The 27325-nt window shown below is 41.2% G+C and overlaps 1 protein-coding gene across 2 annotated transcripts in view; it reads left to right on the plus strand.

The window, feature by feature from the left end:
- Nucleotides 1-27325, plus strand: part of ntm (neurotrimin) — a gene marked incomplete at both ends in the record, with an annotated part of 482453 nt that overhangs the window by 440396 nt on the left and 14732 nt on the right. For both annotated transcript variants that reach the window (XM_080748934.1, XM_080748933.1), the window contains one exon: nt 10510-10635. In XM_080748934.1, the coding sequence (XP_080605060.1) occupies nt 10510-10635 (126 nt within the window). The remainder of the gene's footprint in view (nt 1-10509; nt 10636-27325) is intronic.

Below are 27325 nucleotides of genomic sequence, written 5' to 3' on the forward strand. Positions count from 1 at the left end.
TCTCTGCGTGTACTTGCTTGTTGTATCAACATCCCTCGATTCCTCCTCACCCGCATCAGCTGCCGCTTAATTACTGCTCTACAAATGGCCAGAAGTTTGTCCAATTTTCCTTCCTTATAAAACCCAAACGTCTTTCAAACTTTAGATTTTAAATTTATTGGTACGCTGTAAATAGTGTCTGCATTGTTTGTTTACCCTGCAGCGCTCTCATAAAAAAGGTCAACACGAAACAAGATTTATCGCTAGAGGTGGTCATTATTATTTTGACAGTAATGACTTAGATCAGACAGTCTTCCACAGCAGCTCGGTCAATAGTAACAGCTAAAAGCGTCAGACAACTGATTTGTAACTTCAGGATTTAGATCGATCATGGGGTCTGCATATTGATGTGGTTGCAACAATAATGTTAAAACTGGTTTCTGATTCGTATTGGTTAATCATTACACCCCTGATTTGTACACTCTCTTTACTTTAGCCAAGAGGTAAAAAGAGGTAAAAAAAAGAGCAGACCAAGAACATACAGTGCTTTCAAACAAGTCTATGAATCTGTGAAATCGATGAAAATCTGGATCACACATTTATACAATATGTAGAGGGGATCCCTGCTTCTTCTCTCTCTCAACTAAGGGGTCCTTGTACTCAAAACAATGAAGACCCCTGACAGTCCTCAGCTTAACTCTTATTATGCCTATCCCGAACTAGTTCGGGATAATTTGGACCCTCCTGGGTGCCTATCCCGAACTAGTTCGGCTTTTTTTTTTGGCTTTTTTTTTTTTTTTTTTGAGCCGGGCCGCCGGCCGTCATCTGTTTACACGGCCCGCGAGAGCGTCGCGCCGCCGATATTTACCATCCACTCCAATGCAATCCAGGATCTTTAGAGCTCATTTTCTCTGTTCCATGCATATCCATGAGGTGTGCAAGGTTTAATCATGGCTAAATCGCCGAAAATAGGGCTTCTAAAATGCTTGGTAGCCAATAGCTAACTTCAAGCTAACTTCATCCTGTCCTTGTTCATGCACAAAGGAAAGTGTTCAGGCGCGTCATGGCTGCGCACGGCTTGTGCATATACAACGCTTGTCTATGGTGGATTCTATGGCCATTGGGCGCCCTCTAGTGGTGAAAAGGTGGCACTGAAAGGGTTAAATTGTCAAATTATTACTTATTACTGATTACTTATCTTTGTAATACCATGTTGTACCCATTGTCAGAGTACCCGTTGTACCCGCTCTGTCTTTGTACCTGTTATGCCGACAGATAGATTATGGGCACGGTGGCACAGTCGGTAGCGCAGTTGCCTCACAGCTAGAAGGTTTCGGGTTTGATTCCAGCTGGGGGCGCTGGGGGCGTGTTCTCTCCTCTCCCCCTGTCAGGTGAAAAGAAGCGGCTTGGACTCCTCATGCATAGAAGGAAGCATGAGGTCAGTCCGTTGCTCTCCCAGGTTGGCAGAGGGAGTGTAGTGCCCAGGATTACATTAGACAATTGACACCGGTTGAAAAAAATGGGTTACAAAAATTGTGGGGTAAAAAAAACAACGAAAAAAACATGCTTTACACTAATAGAACACCAGCTATGAGGCAAACATACTGTACACAAAAAAAATGTTTTGTTGCACATTTACATACAGTATGCATATGCACGTTTTATGGACTGTACGACAGACATGAAAAGAAATCTCTGTAGCCAACGCATCAGGATGTAAAGTAGCTTTTTATATGCCTTTCTATTCAGATGACCATACAATATGTTTGGTAAAGATGGTTCACAAGTGAGTCAATGCAAATGATATGCCCATTCAGTTCCATTCATACACTCACAAACACTGAGGATTTTACTGTGTACTTTATCCAGCCGAACATAATCCTCAGTTCATATGTAGACCTATAATGTTTCTTCTTGCTGGCTAGTTAGCTGTCAATTTTCAGCACCGTTGTGTTTTGCAATGGATGCATGAATGCGAATATAAGCCACTTTGCATCTAATCACATGAACAAACAAGGATTATGAAAATAACTTTACCTTTTTCGCATGGTCCTTGTATCATTGTTGCGATGGAACAGCAACTTCAAATATTCAGCATTTTGTACTGAATTGAAGTGAAAACCCCTTTGTTTTAACTCCACAAACATTGGAGAGTTATCCTTGGCCTGTTGAACCACAACTAAAGAGATTCAACACTGACGTGCTCTCTGTATTTTGTCATTCAAGAAGGGAAAACGGGGATTACGCTGACATCCAATAAATTATTCATGGTAAATGTCTTGCAAAACAAGCTTGATGTAACTAAAACAAGGTTTAGCTCTGAAATAAGAAAATAAATGTATATTCAACTACTTACATTAAATGAACCAGATTGTTTCAATTCTAACAGTAGATTGAAGAGCCCTGTCAAACTATCTTTATTTTATTGTTTACATTTTCCGACCTGTTTACTTTACAGGTTTGATGATGGTGAGGACAATGATTGAACAGGAGAGAGACACTCTCACAATTTAACCAACATTATTCTGTATCTATTGAACTAAACTATGCATATTCCTTAAGCTCCCACACTGCCTGTCTGTCTGCAATCAATACATGAATGAGTAATAACGTTCTCAAATTAATTGGGGATAAGACACAAATCGTATTTGTTTGACCCAAAGCAAAAAAGGATGAGCTCTTTAATTGACAACCTAACTCCCTCCATCAAACCAGAAGTAACAAGCTCAGGGGTTATATCAATATAAATCAAGTGACCAAAACAGCATTCTTTCATCTTAGAAATATTGCCAAAGTACAACCATTCCTAACTCAGCAAGATGCTGACAAACTATATGCCTAATTCATGCTTTTATCTCAAGTAGGTTGGGCTGCGGCAAAGCACTTTTCTGGACCTTCCTAAAAGGTTCATTGAAAGGGTACATACAGCAAACTCTGCTGCTAGACTGCTAACAAAAACAAAAACAAAAAAAGAGAGAACGCATCACTTGAGTCTTAGCTAGACTACACTCTGGCTCCCTGTGTCGTCCAGAGTCCTATTTTAAAGTCTACTTGTTTATAAAGCTCTCAACGGGTTAGGGCCGGCCTACATCACACAGACACCCTGTTGTTTTTTGTTCCTTCCCATGCCTTTAGATCCTCTGCAGGCTTGCTAGATATGCAGAACCCTGCCCACTCGTGTTGTTGTTGCAGATGCTGCTTTATTATGCTCCCAAATTGGGGAACACCTTACCTAAACACATTAGTGAGGCAGGCCCTTTTGAAAGGCCAGGAACCTTTTGCCCAATTTCACACCATTTTAAATGCATTTTACTTTTCGTTTTACTTTCTTATTGATTATATGCTTTTGGACCTGAGAAATAGCTAAAAATGTCTTCTAAAATGTTAGTTTTTTCTTCTTTATCGTGGTGTTTAAAATGTTATTTTTTTCTTCTTTATCGTGGTGTTTTTAATGTCAAGGACCCCTAGAATTATGTATATAATGTATTTGACCGCAGACCCCCATCTCAAAATATTTTTTTCCAGGGACCCCCCAGAAGCAAAGATTTGAGTTAAAAGAATATATATACGAGTATAATTTCCCCCTTGGGATAATAAAGGTATCTACTGTATCTATCTATCTATCTAATCGGGCGATAAGCAACCTGATGGTGGCGCTAGAAGAGGGGCATGTGAGAAATCAGGGGCGGAGGTTGTGGTTTGCCAGCCAAGGAGTGTGTGTGCAATGTTTGACATGGATAGGGGCAACGGTGCCCTGTATACACAATAATGTTGTCTGCAAAAAGCAACCTCGTGGTGGCGCTAGAAGAGGGGCATGTGAGAAATCACGGGTTGAGGTTGTGGTTTGCCAGCCAAGGAGTGTGTGTGAAAGGTTTGGCATGGATAGGGGCAATGGTGTGTGTGACGTGACGTGAAGGACAGACGGAGGGACATCCGGTGGAGCTTTTCATAGTAACTTGCGACCTGACGGTCGCAATAAGATTTGCACAAAGGTTCATGTTTTGTTTTTGTTTTTCAAAAATAGCAGATCTACAAGCTCATAGGCTATGATGACCTTGTATATCTTCTATTTCTGATTAGCCAAATAATAAAGAAATAATGGTTAAAGTGGTTACGTGACACAGATGTGTTCCCGGTCTTAACACTTTGACCGCCACGGAGGTCATATGACGTCGCGTTTTTCCCCCCCCCGCGCTGCCACCGGCGTCATATGACGCCGGAATGTCTTTTTTTTTAATTAACACAAGATTAGGAGCATATGTATCACTGACGCTTGGATTCAGCCGTCCTGGGCCCTGGAATGACTAAAATCACCATGGTTACCATTGTGTGGCCAATCAGCTTGTGTTACCTTGTGTTACCATGGTGATTTGGTACATGACCGTCCTCCCCAGGCCTGGGATTGCTGGATGGACGGCATTCACGGAAGGAGCAGCATGTGTTTGGGGGGGGGTTTAGTTTAGTGCTTTACTATACTACTGAGGACTACTTCTACAGCCGTATGTGATCTGAAAAGTTTTACTGGATCGTCATGGTTCATCGACCAGGCCACCAGGGACCACCGAGCCGCGGCGTCGCAGCGAAAAGAACTGCTATATAAAGTAAGTGGTTGTTGCTAGATTGATTGATTGATACAGTGGTGTATTGCCGTGTTTGGGGGGTCGCGACGTCGCTCCGAGAGCAAGCATGAGATGAGAGATGATTATGCTCATCTCGGATCACAACAGGTGGTCCGCGCGCGGACCACCGATCGAGCAGGGCGTTTAGCTCAGCGGCGTCAGTTCAGAAAAAGCTAAGTTATGGCAACTTGACTGGTGTCTTTCACGCGCGCGAGGCTCGCGTGCAAGACACCAGTCATGTTACATACCTTTACAACAGGCACGATTACAGTACATTTTATTATATTCCCCCTGTAGCCAAGGTATGGCAGCTGCCATAGCTTGCCATACCCAATTGACGCCTCTTTAGCTTAGCTTGGTGAGAAAGGAGGACAGATGCTCCATTTAGTGCAAAACAAACACATCCCAGCAAAACAACCACTATAAGTCACTCGCAAACGTCGCAGTCTGACCAATCCAGCGAGATGGAGATCGAAAAAGAATCCCAGTGGTAATCCTCATTGTATTTTTATAGTTTTATCGTGTTTTATTCTAAAAGTAACCTGGTGCCAACGTTGTTTGCTAAGCCTGCTCAGATTTCCTCTCTCTCTTCCTCTCTCTCTCTCTCTCTCTCTCTCTCTGCCATGATACAAGAGAGAAAGTTGGGGAGAGAGAGATTGATTGATTGATTGATTGATTGAAGACTTTATTAGAAGTTTGCATAGGAAAAGGTACAGTTTCATGACGGTACAGTTCACTGGTACAAGGTCTACTAAAAGGAGATCATGAGATCCATGAAAAGACTAGGCTTATTTCCATAGTAAACCATTGCAGTATCTCATATAACATTGAATGACAGACGGATAGAACACAGTACTATGCAGTAGATATAGTCAGGAAAAAAGGGGGAAATAAAAAACAGTATAAAAACATACAGTAGGTAAATACAAAGAAGGGATTGATTGATTGATTGATTGATTGAAGACTTTATTAGAAGTTTGCATAGGAAAAGGTACAGTTTCATGACGGTACAGTTCACTGGTACAAGGTCTACTAAAAGGAGAGCCATGAAAATACTAAGCTCATAGTGCCTTGCTGGGCTATGAGCTTGTAGATCGGCTATTAGGCATCATATGTAAATGGAAGATCTACAAGCTCATAGCGCGGTGCCGGGCTATGAGCTTGTAGATCTGCTATTTTGGAAATATATGTACCTGTGTATATAAAATGTATAGCAAATAATTATATATACCTTATGGTAATTATGTTTTTTTTTTTCATAATTACTCTTACTTGCAGTTGCCTGGTCTGGATTCTAACATGGTGAAGTTTGTCGCAGTTGGCTTGACTTTGTCAATACAAACATTTCCATATGAATGTACATCAATTTTTATTTAATTTTATGTATTATGACTTTGAATTGCTCAGGGTAGTTTGACCGTTTTAGTTTGACGTGACTAAAATGATGATTGCAATGGAACACATCTACAACTATACTGAAGTGAAACAGCAATGTAAAGTTTTTTTTTTATCTTTATCAGAGTTTTTATCTTTATTTTTGAGATGTCTGATGTCTAACTGAAGGCTTGAATAAAAAATCCCAGGTCAAAACACAGTGGATTCTACTCTGTCTCTCCTTCATCCTGGGAAGATGAAAAAAGAGCCTCTGTCAGTCTCCTGGCTTCTTCCACTTTCCTGCCTTATAACTAGACCACGGTACAACTTTTTTTTAACTTTTTTTTTTACAGCATTATGGCCGGTACCCTGTTCTTCATTTAGAGGTACTGTGTGTTCTTGTACCATTTACCAATTTGTTTCTAGGGCTTCTGAAAGTTTTTTTCCTTTGACCTCAATTATCTCAGAAAGTAAATTTCTGATGCTCCTTTTTCATCTGTACAGCTTTCGCTCTCCCTCAGGTTTCTCCACAGCAGAACACCACAGCAGGACGAAATTTTTATGGTGAAAGCTAAGGTTCCGACTCTATATTCTCTGAAATTTTTGTCAATTTTCGTACATCCTACCATTTTCAATTTATTCCGTCAAAAATGAATGGCCGTCTATGGTGGCAAGGGTTATACCCTTAAAACCCTTAACATTGTGGCAGTCAAAGTGTTAATGGGTTAAGAATTTTAGCCGATTTCTTTTTAAGACTGAAACCCATTGTTGCCCTCCGTTTGGTAGCGGACAACAAACCCCACCCGCCACCACAGCAACATGTGTTTTATTTCAGGCCATCGGTAGTCATTACTGAGTGAAATGCCACATTTCTGTGGTGGCTGAGGTTTCCTAACAGGAGCAGGTAATGACTGCATCAGTAGCAGAAATGTGCACACATAGACATCAAAGGGGGCTTGCAGGGGCGGGTATTTGCTCTACGCAGCCTACGCAACTGTGTAGAGCGGAGCCCCTAGGCAGAGGGGGCCCCCTGCTGGGCTCATTATTCTGAGCATTTAGAAAAAAAATGTAAGTCTCTAGTAGGGCTGTCCTCGACGCAGGATTTATCAAATCGATTCGAGTCACGGGGGTTAATCCGACGCGTCGACGAATCGTTTATGTAAAAAAAAAAAAAAAAAAAGTGGTGCTTTAAGCTTTTAAACCACGTCAACGTAATACAATAAAACAGCAATATGTTTTAAGCCTTTAAAGTGTATTAGATCCATGAACTACAGTGCATATTGAGACATGATAGCGTTGGACACTGGACATTAATGACGATTAAGATTGCGTCCAGCCGTGCGTAATTGTGAATTGTGGAGCAGAGTAGAACAACGGAGGAGAGAATGATGCATCTCTTTGACAGCATGTCGTGTAGCCTATTATTTCCACAGGTTGTATTTTCTCTGAGCACAGCGCTGCTGTATCAAAAGCGCTATGTTGCCGATCTGGTGCGAGATAATAAAAAGAAAACAGTTCGCCCGTCGCTATTCATTCCTCAGCCTGAGTCTGACCACCACACACCCACGGCAATGAAAGTGAAAGCGCGTCGCGACTCGCGCTGGCTCTGTTGCTTCTTTGGCCAGCTCTCAAGTAGAATAACAACAAGTCGACGCATTTCCTCTCCAAGCGGTTAACTTCAAAATAAGAGCTCCCTGTCATATGATCAAGGCAACTTTCAAGTCACGTGAAATTATTTTTTTTTAAGTCTAGTTTACAAGTAGTAGGAAGTATGAACTCAATAAGAATTACATGACAGTCACAGTCCAGCGCTCTCATACCGCACCACAGTAACTGGTGTGATAAAAAAATTATATATTTTTGATGGCTCGACTCAAACAATTGGCGTCGATTCCGGGGGCTTAAAACGACGCGTCGATTCGTCGATTTTTAGAGGACAGGCCTAGTCTCTAGCCCATTCCTGTCAAAAGTTATGATTTTTTAAAGAATTGACCAACTGCTCACTGGAGTCAATAGATTTCACACAGAGACCAGCTGGTGACAATTGAGTTGATTGATTGGAATGTTAAGTGATCAGCTCTCTCTCTTGTCTCTATGAATTTCCTGTACATACGTGCAATATCCAAACTGTACTCAAAGATTACACATATTAGGCTTGAAAATTTATGATGTTAAGAAAATACATTATTTTATCTACATTTTGAAAAATAATAATTAAAAATAAATAGTAAAAATATAAATGTTAAAGTATTATTATTCACTGATATTCCCTTATTGTTATTAACTCATCCAGTGCCAAAACCGAACATGTTCGGTTTTTTAAAACGTATTACATATGCCAAAACCGAACATGTTCGGTTTTTGAAAAAAAAAAAAAAAAAAAAAATTGAAAATTTTTAAAAAAAAATTTTTTTTTTGGACCCCATCAAATCTAGTGAACATGATTTCAATCGCGATTTTGCATGTTCCACCCCCATACAACCCCATCTAACATACAGGGCAGCCATGTTTGTTTACATAACATGTAAAACATAATGGCGATTATCTCAAGAATGCCTGAACGGATTTCCAATCGGATTTTTTTGTTTGAAAGCTGTGAACAAACTGCACAAATCCACTCCAATGCAATCCAGGATTGCATTGGATTTTTTAGAGCTCATTCTTCTCTGTTTTTTTCCCATGCATGAGGTGTGCAAGGTTTAATCATGGCTAAGTTCACGAAAATAAGGCTTCTAAAATGCTTGGTAGCCAATAGCTAACTTCAAGCTAACTTCATCCTCTTCCTGTACATGCACAAAGGAAAGTGTTCAGGCAAGTCATGGCTGCAGGGCTTCTGCATATACCAGCATATCTCTATGGGATTTTCTATGGCACCTGGGGCGCCCTCTAGTGGTGAACGGGTGGCACTAAAAGAGTTAAAATAATTATTGTCCTGTATCAAATATGTCCTGTATAAAAATATACATATTGGCCTACTCTATATACCTTTGATTTATACCTTACTTACCTTACTGTACTCTTCTTAAATTAATCAAATAGATCCAAAATGATTGTGGTTAGGTATTTAAAACCAACCATAATGACAACAAATAGGCTTCCTCTGCCTCTGCTCTTCATTGTCTTGTCAAGTTCATTGTCTTGTCATGCTAAATCATCACTTTTTCAGAATAGGTATTGAGTTGGAGGGTGGCATTTTTAATTCCTGCGCTTCGCGCGCGCATACTGTTTTTCGCGCATACCTATTTTTCACGCGCGCTCATGGGGGGGCCTCTTTTACTACCTTTGTGGGGAGCCCCCAGTTTATAAAAACCGCCCCTGGGGGCTTGAGCCCCTGCCCTTATATCGGTCTGTAAAAAGTGCCCTCTCCAGACCATGAATGCAGTTTTTACTATGGTGAAAGAAAATGCCCTCTTTTCCATGCCATACCTGAACGCAGCATTTAAGAGAATTACCTGTCCAAACTCTCATGAACTTGAATGCAGCATCTTATGTTGAAAGAATTGCCCTCTCTTTAAATCCGTAACGGCATGGAAATCCATGCCGTTACGCCTCAAGTATTCACTTGATTATACTTAGTGTACTGTGGTTTCAAGTACCGAAAATAGCCGACCTCCAAGGCAAGCTCACAACGTGTCGCTGAACGCGTCGCAGCCCGACCCGTTGTGAGCTTGGAGGTCTGATATTTTCACCAAAAGGCCCTTTTAGAAATGTCAGCCCCCTAACATTCTCTGCACGTCCCTGGTCGTGATGAACTGATGGGCAATGTCACCCAGACGTTCAGCTGCAGGCAACATTTCTACACCAGGAAACAAGGCCATTACTTAACTGTGATTAACATCACCCATCTCTCTTTTTTTTTGAAGACAGATTTATGTCTTGTGGTGTGAATTACATGGATATTTTTAATATACTGTCACATGTATGTTGTGACTATTTTAGAACATGCAACAAAGCCCATTTAAAATAATTGTTTCATTATGCATAATTTTGCATATACATTATATTTCATTTGCATAATACTGTAACGTGTAAATGTAGTTTGATCTTTTAGCAATCTACTGTACTGTATCTGTGTTTTCTTTGTGTTGAATTATTGAATGTGTTTGCAATGTTGAACTCCAGACTCGACAACAGGAGTATTCCTCTTACATTTGCAGAATTAAGACAAAGCTTTTTATTCTCATAGTTTAAAAAACAGTGATAATCTTAACTATATAATTATGTAGTGCTTTACATTTCAAGTTCATTTGAATATTAGCTCTCACTTTGGACTTTTTCAGAAAGCACAAAGAAACTGTAGCTCCTTTATTTTATGGAGGCATTTTAATTGGTTCTTTTGCATGAAACATAAAGATAAGATGGACACAGTGATCGCTATAATCCAAGAACATGCCTTCATATTCACCTTGGAGCAGCCTTTTCAGTGGGTTAGTAAACATTTGCCTTATGCTGCTATTGTGACTGAGAAGCAAGAGGTTCTGTTTTGCTATGTACTGGGCAACACCTGTCTTACATATTTTTTAATTTTCTTTCACAGTGCCACCCAAAATAATCAACTTGTCAAAAGACATTGTTGTCAATGAAGGCTCCAACGTCACCCTGATGTGCCAAGCCAGCGGCAAACCAGAGCCTTCAATGAGCTGGAAACTAATCTCTCCTTCAGGTAACTTATTTCTCTCTTGGCAACTTTGTCATTTACATGTTCCCCTGCTATGCCCATCTTTTACTAGTGTCATTTCTTTTCTCCACAATTAATTACATTACATTTCTCATTTTCTTGTACAGTCATCTTAATCATCACCTTCTCGCTCTTCCTCTATCTCATGGGTCTTCAACAGGGGGTCCAGGAGCCCTAGGGGGACCTCAGAGTTACTAGAGGGGGTCCTCCAAATCTTTAATTTTTTTTCCTCCATTTTATATTAACCACTTGTCCATATTTTGAGAACATTAGCCAAAAATAGCAGATCTACAAGCTCACAACGCCTCGCGCTGTGAGGCGTTGTGAGCTTGTAAGATCGTCTATTTTCGGCAAAGAGCTTTGGTGTAGAAGGGAAAAAGAGCAGACTAAGTACAGAGTGAAAGGTCAAGTTTATTAAGTATTGACGGTTCAAGTGGGTTAAATATCTGAAAACACAAATTGACATGAATCCAAAATACACTGATGAATGATGATTGTGCTGTCAAACAATGAAACTATATGGAATTCATGATAAGGTTGTGGGGGGTCCCTGCTTCATCTCTCTCTCAACTAAGGGGTCCTTGGCTTGAAAACGCTGAAGACCCCTGCTCTATCTGCATCTTTTCATCTCATTCATTCATGCCACTCTCTTTGACATTGAGTGACCTCTGGTGGATTTATTGCTCTGCTTATTACCCGTCATTACCTGTCCTCTAATCATCATTACAACGTAATGGTACATAGAAAATAAACCAGCTTTAGTGTAATTGGTCTCATTAATTAGTATAATAGGATAGATGCAAATGTTGCACAGGCACATTGAGTGTGAGTGTGTGTGTGTGTGTGTGTGTGTGTGTGTGTGTGTGTGTGTGTGTGTGTGTGTGCGTGTGCGTGTGCGTGCGCGTGCGCATGTGTGTGTGAGATTATGTAGGTTTGTCCAAAGCTGAAATAGCAGTGTTGTACAAGCTCCACATCACTGAATACATTTAGCTTATCTTTAACTTAAGACCGAAGGAAGGCAAACATTGGTGTGTATTTCTGCATTCAAATGACTCCACGCTTCACTTAATCAGGCAAAACGCTTTGCATTCATAATGAATTGCATTTTAAACCCGGAGGTTTTGTGGCATTGTCCTCTTCTCTGCACCCAACAGGGATCTTGGAATTGAAATGTTAATATGACAAGAATGTGACTGACCTGTCTGTCTGTAAGGAGATAAGTGAGGAGAGGAGGCCCATTGATTTATTTATTTATTTAGCAAAATGTAACATCCTGATAGAGAACACATCATTGTCCTGGCCCTGGCGGAAAAGATTACCTGCCACCCGTGTTGTCAGTTTTGTGAAAAGGAGAGAGGTGCAGTCCATTCCTGTACTGTATTTATCTATTCTTTGCCGAAGGGAAGCTGGGAGGGATATTGAATGGGAAGACCTGGGAGAGATGGCTGTGTCAGGATTTGAGCGTACAGCCGCAGCAGCACAGTCAGTGACATTACATGTGCTTCGTAGCCAAAAACATCATTTCTGGCAGTGACTGAATGCCACTGATTGGTCTTATACAGGAGCTTAATTGGGGGATTTTGTTGTAATTACAATGACAGTGGGTAATACTTGTACACCAATGGCAGCATGTTTTTTCGGGGGGAGGACGTCAGCTCCCCTCAGCACATTGAGGTGAGAATGACGTGCTGTGTGGAGGTTAATTTCCCCAGTGTTATGGTGTTAATCTTGTGCTGCAATCCACTACCACTACTCACAGGGGCGTCACAAGGGGGGGGGGATGGGACTGAGTTACTAGGGCCCAAGGTGGAGGGGCCGGGAATTATTTTATACTTTAGCTATTGAAAAATAGCAGATATACAAGCTCACAGCACCGCACCGAGTGCTGCGCTGCGAGCTGGTAGATCTGCAATTTTTTTTAAGTCATGAAAATGTGTGCAAATCTTTGATTAGATGTATTTTTTAAGCGGACATTTGTAACTAAAATTTTGCCTCTGGGTGGTCCCTGGAAGGAAATATTTTGAGATGGGGGTCCGTGACCAAATAGATATCATTTTGGGTGTCCTTCACATGAAAAGGTTTGAGCACCACTGACATAGAAACAGTTTTTTCAAAAAGCCTTAGAAGGATTTGAAAAAGAAAAATACATTTTTTTCAAGATTTTTCAAAAACAGCAGATCTACAAGCATACCTGCTATTTTTCAATAGTTATAGCACAAAATGTCAGTGGATCCTTGTACCCAGGGCCCAGAATTTGGTGCGACACCCCTATATATATTTTTGGTACGGGATCATCATACAACCATGTATAAATCAGGCTTAACTGTTACGTGATGCATTTGGAGCAAATCCCTGGAGCTAGTTTAGCAATAGCTACAATAATTTCTTGGGGAAGAAGGAGACTTGACAGAACTACTGTAGCAGGGCCGCTAACGCTGACACAAGCATGTTGTATAAACTGCAGTTTACTCACTATTCTCGCAGATATACATGATTACGTAAAGGACCATTTCACCCATTTTTTTCATATAATTGGTTCTCATGCAATGCTTATCTCTCAGAGGAGGGCTGTGGAGTAGACAGCTCAGAAAACTCCAAGCTGATAGAAACTACAGCCTTTCTCTTCCTGGATAATTAGCATGCTGAAATAGAAGGCATTCTATTAACACATCAACTGCCAGGTATTATGAACTAATCAATTCATCCACCTCTGCCACGGTATTTCATTGTTTTTACCGTATTTTCGCCAGCAACGGGAAGGCACCATGTGGCCAGGACGTAAACAAGAAGCACATGGCCAGGCGGAACGTCGTCTTCTCTTTCACCCGGAAAAGAAAGACATTTATCCACGATCATCCGTTCTTTAGTTAGGGTCCATACTCCATAGAAAAAAAACGCAATCTGGGAAAAGAATCGGAGCGGGGCGAAATGTTTTGGGATGAAGTAATTTCCGGTTGCATTCTGTGATTTGTAGTCCTGGGATCACTCAACGGGAGAGCAGCATCAAACATAAACCACAGAAAAAGCTGTTTGACGACTTAAAACTTTGAATGGCGACTTTAGTTGTCATTGACGGCGAATGTGTTTATAAAAAGAGACGGAAATTAGTGAGGAGCTGAGGACCAATTATATGAAGATGCTGTAAGGTTGAAAATAGCTGAAGTGTTCCTTTAAGCAATAATACTCTCAGGGTTGTGCTATAACGTGAGATATTGACACTGGTGTAATGTGGTCAATATCCGCACCCCAGTGCCAATATTGTACTGTATAGCATGACTTTAAGTGTACAGTATTAATGCTGTTATGCAACCGCTTCATTATTAATATTTATGATTAGAAATCTGCTTTGTTACTATTGATGGTTGGCATCCGTTGCTAGGTTACAGTTGGGACTAGCGCTGTTATCGAAGGATATCGGCACTCATTGGAATGCCTCTCACTCAGCTATAATCGACTTGCCATGTCAGAACTACTGTAACTGTAATATAATACGGGTTTAAACCCAGTCCTTGACAGAACAACTCAAGAGACTGGTCTGGAACCCACAGGACATCTCCGGGCTTGATTCTAATTCCATGAAAAGTGTTTCAAATGGCCACGACCTAGAGGTAAACCCTGTATCCACTTTCCACTCATTAAGAAACTTTGAAAGCACTTAAATCCCAGGGGAGACGTGCAAGTAGAGAGCTGTGCTCTACACTTTAGTATAGTGCCTAATGGATTCAAGCGGTGTTCTTTTCTCAACTTAAACGGTTGCTGTCTGTCATTTTCGGTTAATGGTTAAGTCAAAAGGAACACAACCATTAGTTATCCATTAGTCACCTTATGTGCACACCAACTACCTGTGAACTGTAGTTATGACATAACAAACATACAGTGCTGTCATCCTTAGGCCATGTTGTCCAATACATTTGCCCTGTTTTCCAGCGCTCACTTCAGGCCTGGTAATTGTGAGGCACATTTATGGATCATTCTAAATTGTGGGACCTTCACTCAGCACTTGACTTTCCTTGTCCACACAAGCAGGACGGAGGAGTCTTCAGCCACTGCTGCAGGTGTAACCATGGAAACGAGTCTCATTTAAGTTGCTTCTGAGAGTATTCTTCTGGCCGCCTTCTTTCCACGCGTCAAACTCTGTACTGACGCATCCTGATCCAAGTGCACAGAGAGTGTACAAAATGCAACCAGATGCAACCAAATTGTAATCTCTAAGAGTAAATGAACACCTTACTGTGCGTCTATTTTCATGTCAAGGGTCCAAAAATGTGTATGTATTTGGCCACGGACCCCATCTAGAAAGGTTTTGTGCTAGGACCCCCATGAGTTAAAATTAGTTTTTTTTAAATATCCAAAAAAATCCAACAATGTTTCAAGGTTTTTCAAAATGTTTAACAAATAGCAGATCTAACAGCTCAAGATGCAACACGTTGTGAGCTCTAATAGCCTAGTTAAAATAGGGTTAAAGTGGCTCAACTGTTCTTCATTTTTGTGGGGAGTGGAGGACCCCCTGGGGGTCCCCAGACCCCACTTTGAGAGTCACTGGCCCACGCATGTGTCCCACATACAGACTATATTCACACAGCGGGTGGGTGGGTGGGCTTGGGGGGAGGCAGGCAGAGTTTATCGCCATCCCCAGCCCCCCCAAGGATGAAGTAAGCCACGTGAATGTGGTCAATTCCTCCAGGGATATGGTCCTCTGATCTCCCTCCCAGCTGATCCGTTTCTGTCCTCTAGCACCAGGGGTGTCGGACCAAATCCTGGGCCCTGCGTACAAGGATTCACTGTGGGCCCCCCCCCCCCCATGAATGTTCTTCATAGGGGGAGGGGGTTTAACCCATTTAGACTGGGTACGCATGATTACACGTTATGTTGTGCTTTAACTAGTGAAAATAGCAGATATACTGTACAAGCTCTGCTATTTTTTGAAAAGGCGTGAACATTTTGTGCAAGTCTTTGAAAAACCTATGTTTCTATGTCAGTGTTGCTCAAACATTTTCATGTCAAGGACCCCCAAAATGATATGTATTTTGCCACAGACCCCCATCTCAAAACATTTAGTTCCAAGGACCCCCCCCCCCCCCCCCCCCCCAGAAGCTAAATTTGAGTTACAAATGTTTGTTTAAAAAATACATATATTCAAACATTTGTAAACACGACTTTTCAAAAATAGCAGATCTACAAGCTCGCAGCGCGGCACTCAGTGCCGCGCTGTGAGCTTGTATATCTGCTGTTTTTCAATAGCTAAAGTATAAAATAAATGAAGGCCCCTCCACCTTGGGCCCTGGTAACTCAGTCCCACACTCCCCTCCTCCCTTGTGACGCCCCTGTTTAGCAGCGGTGCGATGGCTCCAGCTCAGCTGTTGGTAATGGCCTCTCCAGGGGGATGAAGCCCTACAGCTTCCTGTTGGGGTGGTCAACCCATCAGAGTTGCTGCTCGGGAGCCATGGTGCTTTTTGGTGCCTCTGTTGTCTGTTCACCTTGATTTTATTTAGTTTTTGTCCTCCCATGAAGCAGACTGTTTCTCCTGGCATTAGCCACCTAAGCTATATGTTACACCTTGTTGTACAGCAGTGTCACACGAAAATAGCAGATTGTGTGATTTTTGAGCGGTGGTCACACCGTCTCCTATACGTGGCCGTGTGTGTGGGTATGTATGCGTCCGTCCGTCCGTCCGTCCGTGTCTGTATGTAGCCTGCAGTACCTTTTCTGACCACACATGTTAAGGGAGGGGCGCTGTTGTTCAGGCCAGGCCAGGCACACTCACACACACACACACACACACACACACACACACACACACACACACACATACGCGCGCGCACGCACGCACGCACGCACGCACGCACGCACGCACGCACGCACGCACGCACGCACGCACGCACGCACACACACACACACACACACACACACACACACACACAGCCTCCACCGCTCAGTTCACACGAGTGTGATTTTTTGAAATACCGGTAATAATAATAATGACATGCCCTAAAAAGGATGCCAAGTTGAAAGTGGTTAAACCTTTTGCTAGCAGTTTGTAGCTATAACATTCATTCCTTACGACAAAACAGCAGTGCGATGGCCAAAATGCAAAACCTCCCATCTGCAAATTTCATGTTTTTTATTTTTATTTCACTTGAAATGAGGACAACAGGCACATGGTCAGTCTGTCTGCAAGATCGTTCTGCCCCATATTTTGTAAAAAGAAATCATGTGAATAGAACCCTGAATTTGTTCAGTTTCAGTAAGTGGCACATTTTTGAAGCTCAAAACCTCCTATCTGCATTGACTGCTAATGATTTTCGGGTGGTGAAACTTTTACCACACCAAGAGGGTGAGTTGATAAAAAATGTTAATGGTAATACTTGTAACAGACCTGTAGAATGTCTTGATCTCAAAAGGAGCATAATTAAGTGCTGTAAAAAAAAATAACCTAACTATTTCTAGGTAAAAACCTCCTATCTTCATGTTGTCGACAGATAGGAGTTTTTTTTTTACCTAGAAATAGTAGTTAGGAGGTTTTGGTGTTGAACACATAATTTTTCTTTTTCATTTTCCCAACAAAGTGAAATTTTCAGATAGGAGGTTTTGCATTTTGGCCATCGTATCTGTTTTTGGGTTTACAGTATGTTCTGAGCTGATATCTGTCGAGCTATGATAAAAGCTGATTATGACAGGAAAGTTTCCATTGAAATACATCAGACGTTACATGCCTAAAAGTTAAAGTGATTGTAAAATAATCGTGTTATAAATTATGTACTGATATCACCAAATACGCTATAAAGTTGCAGCTTTATAGTTAAAAGAAAAAGTTGGAGAGTTAAATGTCATTACCTCCTCCATCTGTGGGCATTTAGACAAACATAATTGCGACCGTAAGGTCGCAGTTTAGTATGAAAACCTCCACCGGCCGTCCGTCCGTCCGTCCGTCCGTCCGTCCGTCCGTCACACACGTCACACCTTTGCCCTGCTCAATGTATACGTGTAACGCCTGATACTGAGGTGATGTGTCACTGTGACATCACAGATACTGAGGTGATGTGTCACTGTGACATCACAGGTGAGATCGCAGTGATGTCAGATACTCAGAGCAGGGATCTCCATATTTAGGCATAAACAGGTGACATCACAGTGATGTCAGATACTCAGAGCAGGTATCTCCATATATGGGCATAAAATGGATTCTGTTAGGGATCTCCATACTGTATATGGGCATAAAAGGGATTAGTGATGTCAGATACTCAGAGCAGGGATCTCCATATATGGGCATAAAAGGGATTAGTGATGTCAGATACTCAGAGCAGGGATCTCCATATATGGGTATAAAAGGGATTCAGATGGAGATTCAACTTCAATGAGTAACAATGGCAAACTGTCAACTGCCCGTATGTCTTGATAATTGGTAAAACAAACTTTTGGCCTATTTGTGGCTTATCATCACATCCAACCATCTTAAGATACTCAGCTAGTGGGGAATGCTCTCTTCCCTGGTGAGAATTGCCCCTTTATATAGGGCTTGTTTGTGTATTGTATGACATCACGCCACATCATCAGCTGTGGACTCTGTGATGTCATCGTATCTCCATATATGGCCATCTCCGTATATGGAGATATAAGTCGTCCATGCCCAGGTATGGGCTGGTGAGGTCAGACTTTGTGTGATGGGTAGGTTATCTCCATATATGGAGATTCAACATTCCAGGTGTAACTATGGCTGCCCGTATGACGTGAGAGGTGGAGGCTGTGATATTTGTGGAGATAAGCGACCAACGGTCGCTTATCTCCCGATTAGGGAGTCTTACTGGTATAGACTATAGTCGTTGTGTGGGCATTATAGTCAGCTGCCAAAGTCCCAGAACACTCAACCACCTCCACTGGTGTGTCCCAAAAAGCTTTCCAGATTACACCCTGATCTGTGAAACACAACAGTTTGATGATCCAAGGCTTATTTAGCACACTAAGAGGGTCAATTCCTTGTTTTATGTTTATCTCTAATGGCCATCTAGACTGGAGAAACCCTTAAGGATCTACTTTGGTGAAAAGCTAGTACTGCTATCCTCTGTGCCCTCTTTTTTTCCGAATACACGTCAAATACTATTTTGTGCTCCGCTTGTTTTGATGGGTAAAATATCTAGTTTTAGGGTTAGGTTTAGGCATAGTTTTACTGAGGTTAGGGTTAGGGTTTCGGTTAGGTTTAGGCATAGTAGCATTCACCAGGTTAACATTAACCAGGTTAGCATTTCACCAGGTTAGCATTCACCAGCGTCAAACTAATGGGATGTCGAACAAATGTTACTTCGCAATATCGACACGCTCCCACTTTTATGCAAAAATTGCTATTTTGCACGGGACTTGGCATTGTTCTTTATTCTGGGGAAATGTTTCTTTGTGTCTCTGTTGCATAGTGATATGATTCATACCAAGGAGCCCAAATGATATTCTGGAGTGGAGAATACGTTTTTTGAGTTTTCTTCTGTTTGAGCAAAAAGGCTTTGATACAGAGCCTCATCAGTGGAACTGAAAATGCTTCAGTGCCGACTCCTCTGCCATTTGTGGCCATTTCCATTTTTGTCACTTGCATATTTTATTAAATGAAAGGAAGGACGTTTGTAGCGTGTCAAAACATGGCATACAGTAGTATATGGCTGGTTTAGCATAACATCTCAACAATATCCATGGTTAATAATATTCATAATACATGTACTTATGTAATATAAATTGGACCGTTACAAACCAAATGGCAAGAAGGAAAAATTACAGATTATGCTTTTTATGTAACTGGATTTGACGTGTCCTTTTACATTTCAATATTTAACAGTGACAGTAAAAAAGGTACACACACACACGCACACGCACACGCACACGCACACGCACACACACACCATAGCGATTGAATGGGACCCCAAGTGAAAGTTAAAATGCTCTCCTCTTTCCATGTCATTGCCCTGGTGTTCCAGCTGAGAGCATAAGAAGGTAACATTCTCCTTAATTAGGAAAAGCTGCTTATTTGCCTAGACCCCTGAAACAGCCCAATCAATAGACTTTGAAACCAGCAGAGTGTGCATTAATCCCATTCCAATATGATTATGAGCTGCTCTTAGTCAATTGCGCCTATTACTGTGGAATCTCATTAACGGCATCCAACAGCTGGGCTTCACAGCTGAGTTCACTTTGTAGCTTGATAAGATAAGATAAAACTTTACTGAGCCCCGGAGGGAAATGCGGGTGCCATAGCAGCAACAGCAGTGAGAATAAAACACATGAGAGTACAGGTAAGAGTCAATAACCCAACATAAATAAGAACTAGAAATGAATGAATTCGGTCTTAACATTTGAATTTTCCCTATTCAAGTCAATGGGGAAAATGTATTCACTAATAAAATAATGGTCATATATGGAGATCTCGTGTTAGTCCTTGTCCCTTTTATGCCCATATATGGAGATCCCTAATGTCATCAATATTAAGCCCATATCTTGGAATGCCCATATACAGTATGGACATTCTCGTTGAATCTGCATTTTCTCATTTGGCCTCCATGTCAGTGTCATGTGGTCTATGACGTCAGACATCTATGATGTCAGTTATCTCCATAATCTTTGCATTTTCCCATTCAAGTCACTGGAGAAAATCAATTCACTAATAAATTAAACTATGTAACGTATCTCTCAACAAAATGCAAGCAAATGATCTCCTGATGAAGCCGGTTGATTTGACATATGGCCCAAGTGCGTGCCATCAGAACTGTGGGAGGAGTAGTGCGGCAAAATAGCGTTTTTCTGGAAAGATGGAAGATGGAATAAATAGTCGGACAAGTACAACTATTTGGTTGCCACACGCTAATAAATATAAAAATCACACCCAATGTGAAGTGAGCGGTGGTCGTGCTTGCATACAGGCTATGCTACACACACACACACACGTTTTGCTATGGCAAAACGCTGAGGAAAAAGGCTACAGACATATGACATATGACATCACTAGACAAACATGATGCTACGTACACACATTTTGCTATGGCAAAACGCTGAGGAAAAAGGCTACAGACACACGCACAGCCACTCTATGGAGCGGTTTACCACCGCTCAAAAATGAACTAGAAAGATGCAATTCTGGGAAATTGCGAGTTTGGTTGCCGATTTGCATTTTCCCATTCAAGTCAATGGGATTACTTTTACCACTCAAGTCAATGGGCAGCATAAAGGTGACATCACCGACTTTATGGAGTAATCTTTAGCCAATGAGGAAGCATCAAAAAAAACGTATGGAGTAACTTTTTAGCAACTGAGGAAGCTGCATAAAGGTGACGTCATTGAGAATGCTGGTTACTCATTGGCTAAAAATTACTACATAAAAGTTGGAACAGAGCAATAGTGTCTTGCCCTATAGGCAACCACACTAATAAATAAATAATAAATCTAGATGAAATAAAATAGTGAGCTGCTGGCCTTAGATATCTGCACTGAATATATGATTGAATATACACGATGAGAAAAGATGTAAAGTCATATAAGCACAGGCCTCTTGAAGGTGCAATAAAATATAATTGTGTTTGAGTAGGTTGAGGGTTGAGAAGGGAGTGTCTGAGTCACCCGCTGTCAAAATGTCCTTCTAACAACCAGTACTTTAATGAAATCATTTGCATTTACCCCAAAGAATGGAAATGCAATGAAATCAAATGGCATTTCAGAAGATACTACAGTATATTATTAGACTAGTGTGGTTAAATCTGACAATTATATTATGCATTTACCTATTAATTTCCACTTAATTTCCATAATATGTATTTTTATTTTATTATTATTATTTTAGCAGTGCTAGCTGCTCCAATACCTGACTTTGTGTGTATGTCCATATGGGGAAAATAAGTATTTGATATCTACATTACATAGAATGGAGAAGTCTGAAGAGATCAGTCATCAGAGTACATCTGCCATGTTGCATGTTCTAGAAATAACAAAAGTCATTGTGTATCAGGTCGCGTAGCACTTGTTGTTTTCTTTAACATGACAATTTTTATTCATGCTAGTTTGACATACTGTACAAACGTGGGCTTCAAAGATCATAAATGTTGTAATTCACATGTAGCCTAAAGCCTCTATTGTCAGTAAAAGGGATCTACCAAATAGACCCATAAGGGTTCCTTTATTTTATAAGCCCTCAATGCCATTGACGAGATATGGCGAATTATTGTTTTATCGCCGTTTAATCGAGTCCTCGCTCTTGTCCCGCCTCTGAACACCGTATCCGGTTCTCGCTCTATTTCCGTATCTGGAGATTTCTATCTACATGTATATCCGGGTCAATGTTATTGAAGTCAGCAAAAGGTCGATTATTTTTGCAGAAAGCCACTTTCAAACGAGCCTAGCAATGGAGTGGATTATCGCGGTCACTTTGTTTTTTGCCAGCGTTAAAAGAGATGCTCCCGTACACGTTCAACACTGTTTTTAGGACATCGTATAACACACGGTGGCCCCACGCACATCCGCAGATGATTGAAAATACGGTAAGAGCCTGGCTTATACATTATATTAATCCTGGGCCTGGCAGTGAAAGGTGTGCGCCCCCCGCCACACACACACAGTCACACAGACTCACACACGCAACATGATGATACTGCCTGCGTGATTAAAAAGCCCAAGTTTTCCTCCATGGTGGAAAGTCTGGTAATGCAAGGTTACGGGAGACGGTCCCATTTAGATGCCATTGTCTGAGAGGACATTGAGGTCATTAGCTAAGATGCCATTGTCTGAGAGGACACCACTCACACACGCACACTCCCAAGTGCTTTCATTTCTTGAGTAAAGGCGGGATACAAATGCAAAAAGTCAAACTATATGTCATGGAAGCGCTATTTGCCCCGCAGCTTCCCCAGATCCTGACGGCTACAATCCACGCCCGACAACCCCCTAACACAGTCCTGGGTAGGCCACCTGTCCTGGCAGATATATGCATTCCGCGGTGCACCGCTTTCCATTTAGTCATACTGTTTATAGACTGTACATAATACTCCCCATTGAAGCCTGTTGACACTGTACATACCAGTACATTCATTCTCATATTCACTGTTGATAGTCTGAACATTCAGTATTATATCCATTCAGATTATTCATTGGTAAAAGATGTAAATTAATTCATGCATTCATTGGTAATAGACTGTGAATTGTGACTGTAAATGTTTAAGATTCAAAGTGAGCATCAACATACTGTATGTTACATAATATTAATTCATTCATTCAGAGACCCAGGTCTTGAGTCAGAACCTGGCTAATTTCTGAGTTTCACGCTTGATTTACACTTGGTTGTGTGTCAGTGTTGCACACATAAAACAGCAGATTGACTATTTTCAGTGTGCGACACCCGCATGCAACCAAGTATACTGTAAATCAAACCTTACTGCTGTTGCTATTATGACACCCGAATTTCCCCCTAGGGTTCAATAAAGGTTTATCTCCTCTTATCTTATTTTATATTATCTTATCTTAGATCATCCAGTGTTTTCACATTCCAACACTCTTGGCTGTACTTGCTGGCAGACAATCCTATGATCTTTCTGAGACAATAACCTAGAGACAGTGGCTTGCAAACATTGCAAACCATATTGTGCTGCTGAAACCCATGTTCAACAGACGGTGACATTTTCATAAGGATTGATGGCATCATAATTGCCTCCCCCCTGGCATTGATACAGCCTAGAAAAAGTCAAAGAGTGTGTACCTTATAATGCAGGCTTTCTTTTACATTTTAATAATAGGAATATTGCCAATATTAGTCAACCTATTCTCTCTCTCTCTCTCTCTCTCTCTCTCTCTCTCTCTCTCTCTCTCTCTCTCTCTCTCTCTCTCTCTGTCTCTCTCTGTCTTTCTGTCTCTCCCTCTCGTCCCCCCTACCCATCTTTCCCTCTTTTTCCTACAGCATTCTTGCCAATAAAGCAAGAAAATCTCTGAGAAAATAATAAAAAGGAGACCATTTTATCACCTCAGTGCTCTGCTCTCTTCCAGTCCAACCAAGTGCATGAATTGAAATTCATAGAAAATATGATTTCCTCCCCCTCTTTATCTAAACTAGCCAGCCTTTGATTCAGAGATCTCTGACAGTGTGGGTTTTTAACTTGGCATTGGGTGGATGTGAAAATTGACTTGAGTACAGCTTGTTTGGGTGCTCTTCAATAGAGATAAAGGACATCCACAATTCACCAATTTTAGCAACCCTCCCCCCTCCATATTTGTCGCACAACACTGTGCCCCCTGTGTCCCCACTCACCTTGTAGATCAGGTTCATCGACAGTGTATGGGTTCGTGTTTGGTTCACCATGTAGCTACACAGTGTGTTCTCCCCTCACCCTGACTGCCAGAGATAGCTGAGCACACACACTGCCCCAGCACTCTGCAGTAAAAACAACTTTAGTTCCAGTATCCCGCATTTCCACTGCTACTATACTACCAGCCTGCGGCCATTCAGTGTGGGCCCAGTTATTACAAGCTTCCCACAGTGTTGAAAAGAAGAAAATATTTAAATATACACTCTGAGAGTGAGGGTATGCGAGCATGCTTGCCCGGCTTGCATGTGTGAATGTGTGTGCGTGTGTGTGTGCGGGGATTGATGTTATTCCAGGCTCTGTCTGGGCCTCTCGCACAGCCATGACCCAGCTCTGAAGCCAGCCAGCTGCAGCCCCTCACCCTGATAGATAGATGGCTTTAGGGGCTTGTGGCAGATCATAAGTGATCCTCAGTATGTCCCGCAGACCCCAGTGCCTGACTGCAAAGTTCGTCAAACCCAGGCCACCGGCAGATACTCTGGCACATGAAAATGGCCAAAATGAACATGTGCATGATTGAAATTGGCCTGGGAACAATAGGCATTTCCATAAATGAATTGGCTCAGTTAGTTGGACGTGTTAATTTGCACTGCAATGTTTGTAATTGTGAGATTTTAGAGTTGTTTGAGGCTGATGGGTTGTTTTTCGAAGATGCCATTGTTTTTGCCCTGTGGGTGACTTCATGGTCAAAGAAAGGTTTCTGTTGAAGCTGTTTGATAGCTTGACAGCTAGATACGATAGTTTAATATCAATGTTATCACTAAAACCTTTTCTTCCCCTCTCTTTGTGTGTACACAAATCAAAGTATAAAATATTTGTCTTTTTCTATAAAATCACTAAAAGGTCATACTTTGTAAATGTTATCTTCATTGTATTTAATACGTATGTCTGTAGTAAAGGAGCTATAGTCAACTTTTTCTTGAAAAACGGATGCTAAAATAAAAATAATGTTTTGAAAATATTTTATGAAAAAATAAGCTTCATACATGTGTTTCTATTAACTCATACTCTGCGATCCCTGTCGAAACCGTTGATTTCCCGCTGTACCACGCTGCGATGCCCGTCGTTCCCGGAAATTGAATTAGCTTTAATCATTATGAAACAATTAAAAGTATGAACGCTGTATATGGCCGTTTCGGAGTCTTAGGCCCTTCCCCTAACTGTATCCTGACGTATTTCCGGTTCTGACCGGATCTAGGTTTCCGTATCCTGTCCAAGGCCCAAGCTTCCGTCCCATCTGTTTACATTGTAAACAGAGGAAGGAGCAGCACGTTCATTTCATCGCGTTTTTTTATTTTATTTGATAGCTTTTCGATTCTTGTGCCCGCCTGGCATATGATCCGCGCACATATCGTCTGCTATGTGCGCGAACGTGTCCACGTGTTACCATAGCGCACAACTGGCAGTTTCCAATGTTTTCTTATGTAACACCGGCGGCTACAGCAGGGGTAACAGCCTGGCAACGGATTTGTCTATTCCAATGGATTTCTTTTATTCGAAAGCTGTCATCTTGTCTACCGGTCTACTACATGAGTCGCGCACAGATCATGCACTATGCGTGCACGTGCCCACGTTAAAAGGTAAGGACAATTTGGCAGCTGCTTACTACAGCTATGTTTAAAATGGCAGCAAAATTGTTAAAAAATTACCACAAAAAGCGTAAAATAATGATAAAATAATCATTTTGGCCATTGTCAGGCCAACACTTTGTTTACATTCTAGTCTATGCTTTGATAGTGTTAGACTAGGATGTAAACAAAGTGTCGGCCCGACAATGGCCAAATTATTTTATCATTATTGTAACGCTTTTTGTGGTCATTTTTTAATTGAAACACATATATGAAGCTTATTTTTTCATAAAATATTTTCGAAAAACGTTATTTTTATTTTAGCATTCGTTTTTCAAGAAAAAGTTGACTATAGCTCCTTTAAGCTCTTCTTAAGCCCTATATACTTTGTGTCGTAACTAAGCTTGCAGATGTGCTTTTTTTGCTTATGGTGTGTGCAAGACAGAGCACCATTGCAAGGCAGAGGCTTGCGCCATACTGAAGATCATAATGTTTTATGGATCGTTTTTAATATTCATCTGGAGCAATGATGGAATTCTTTAAGCTGAATATGGTTCTGTCGATCGTACTAAATGCGTTGCAGTGAATTCTGCTGTCATTGCCATTGTTACTGAAACCACCCGACCTGCTATTTGTTGCACAGCTCTACCAACTGTAGCTGTATTTATATGCATTCACGATTATTATATTACATACTGTATGTATGCAATGTATTTTCATGTACTTGGTTAAAGTGCATGTGTAGCGTACAGTACTTGTGGTTGTCTAATATTCTTTTTTTTATCATTACAAGGCTCTTCTTGTTATTGCACTTGCTATTTCTTTTACCTTGTTATATGGATGATGATGATGCAATAGTCTAAATAATAGTCTAAAGTAGGCACTATCTCTACAGAGCTCATAAAAATTCAACAATACCACATTATTATTTGCCTATTTGAAACATCAGGTTCAACTTTGTGACATCACAGGATTACAGGTATAAAAAAGAGTGGGTGAAATATTATGTTTTCAACATTGCAGTTACAGAAAGAGTAACAATATCAAAACGGAGAATGTAAAATAAAGGAACACAGAACAGAAAATAACAGGAAGGCACAGGAAAGTCTATATACATTTAGTATACTGTACATAATTGTGCATGGCATTTATTTTAATACCTGGGTATACCTTAAATGCCCGACAGGTATATGCAGCATAAGGCATCCATTTAATAACCTACAGTTCTGCCCAGCTGAGCCCACTGTGTCGCTGTCCATGGTGCTGTAATGACCTCCTCTCTGTCTCTGTCTCTTACTCTCCCTGTCATTCTGTGTTACTGTTCCTAATGTTTTTGAGGCCCAATGGAAACATTGTGGGATCGTGCGGGACATGACAGTAATATTGGGTGATTATGTGGTAATAAGCGGCACTTAAATTGTGTTTGCGGGCGGGAGCAGTCGGGCAGAAGTTAACTGTTGGTGGTCAGAAATGAAATCGGTGTGAATCGTCAGAAATCCAGCAAGAGTGGGCTGAAGCTGGACCTTTTGGAAGCCAAACCAACATTTTGAATTGAATATGAAAAATCGGACTAATACTTTATATGACCCAAGAGATAATGTGCGTGAGTTTTAGACAAAAGCTCCCCACCCACCAACGCAACTTCCCTTATCACTCGCGTGCCTGAGCCTGATTTTGAGGTTTAGAGGTGGAACATAAAAGCCAAGAGTTTTTTTTTCTTTCTTTTTTTTTACCATCTGAGATGTTTTGTAAATATGAAATAAATATTTGTTTACTTATACTGGCCTACTG

The sequence above is a fragment of the Nannobrachium achirus genome, assembly GCF_963921795.1.
Source record: "Nannobrachium achirus genome assembly, chromosome: 19".
Classification (NCBI taxonomy): Eukaryota; Metazoa; Chordata; class Actinopteri; order Myctophiformes; family Myctophidae; genus Nannobrachium; species Nannobrachium achirus.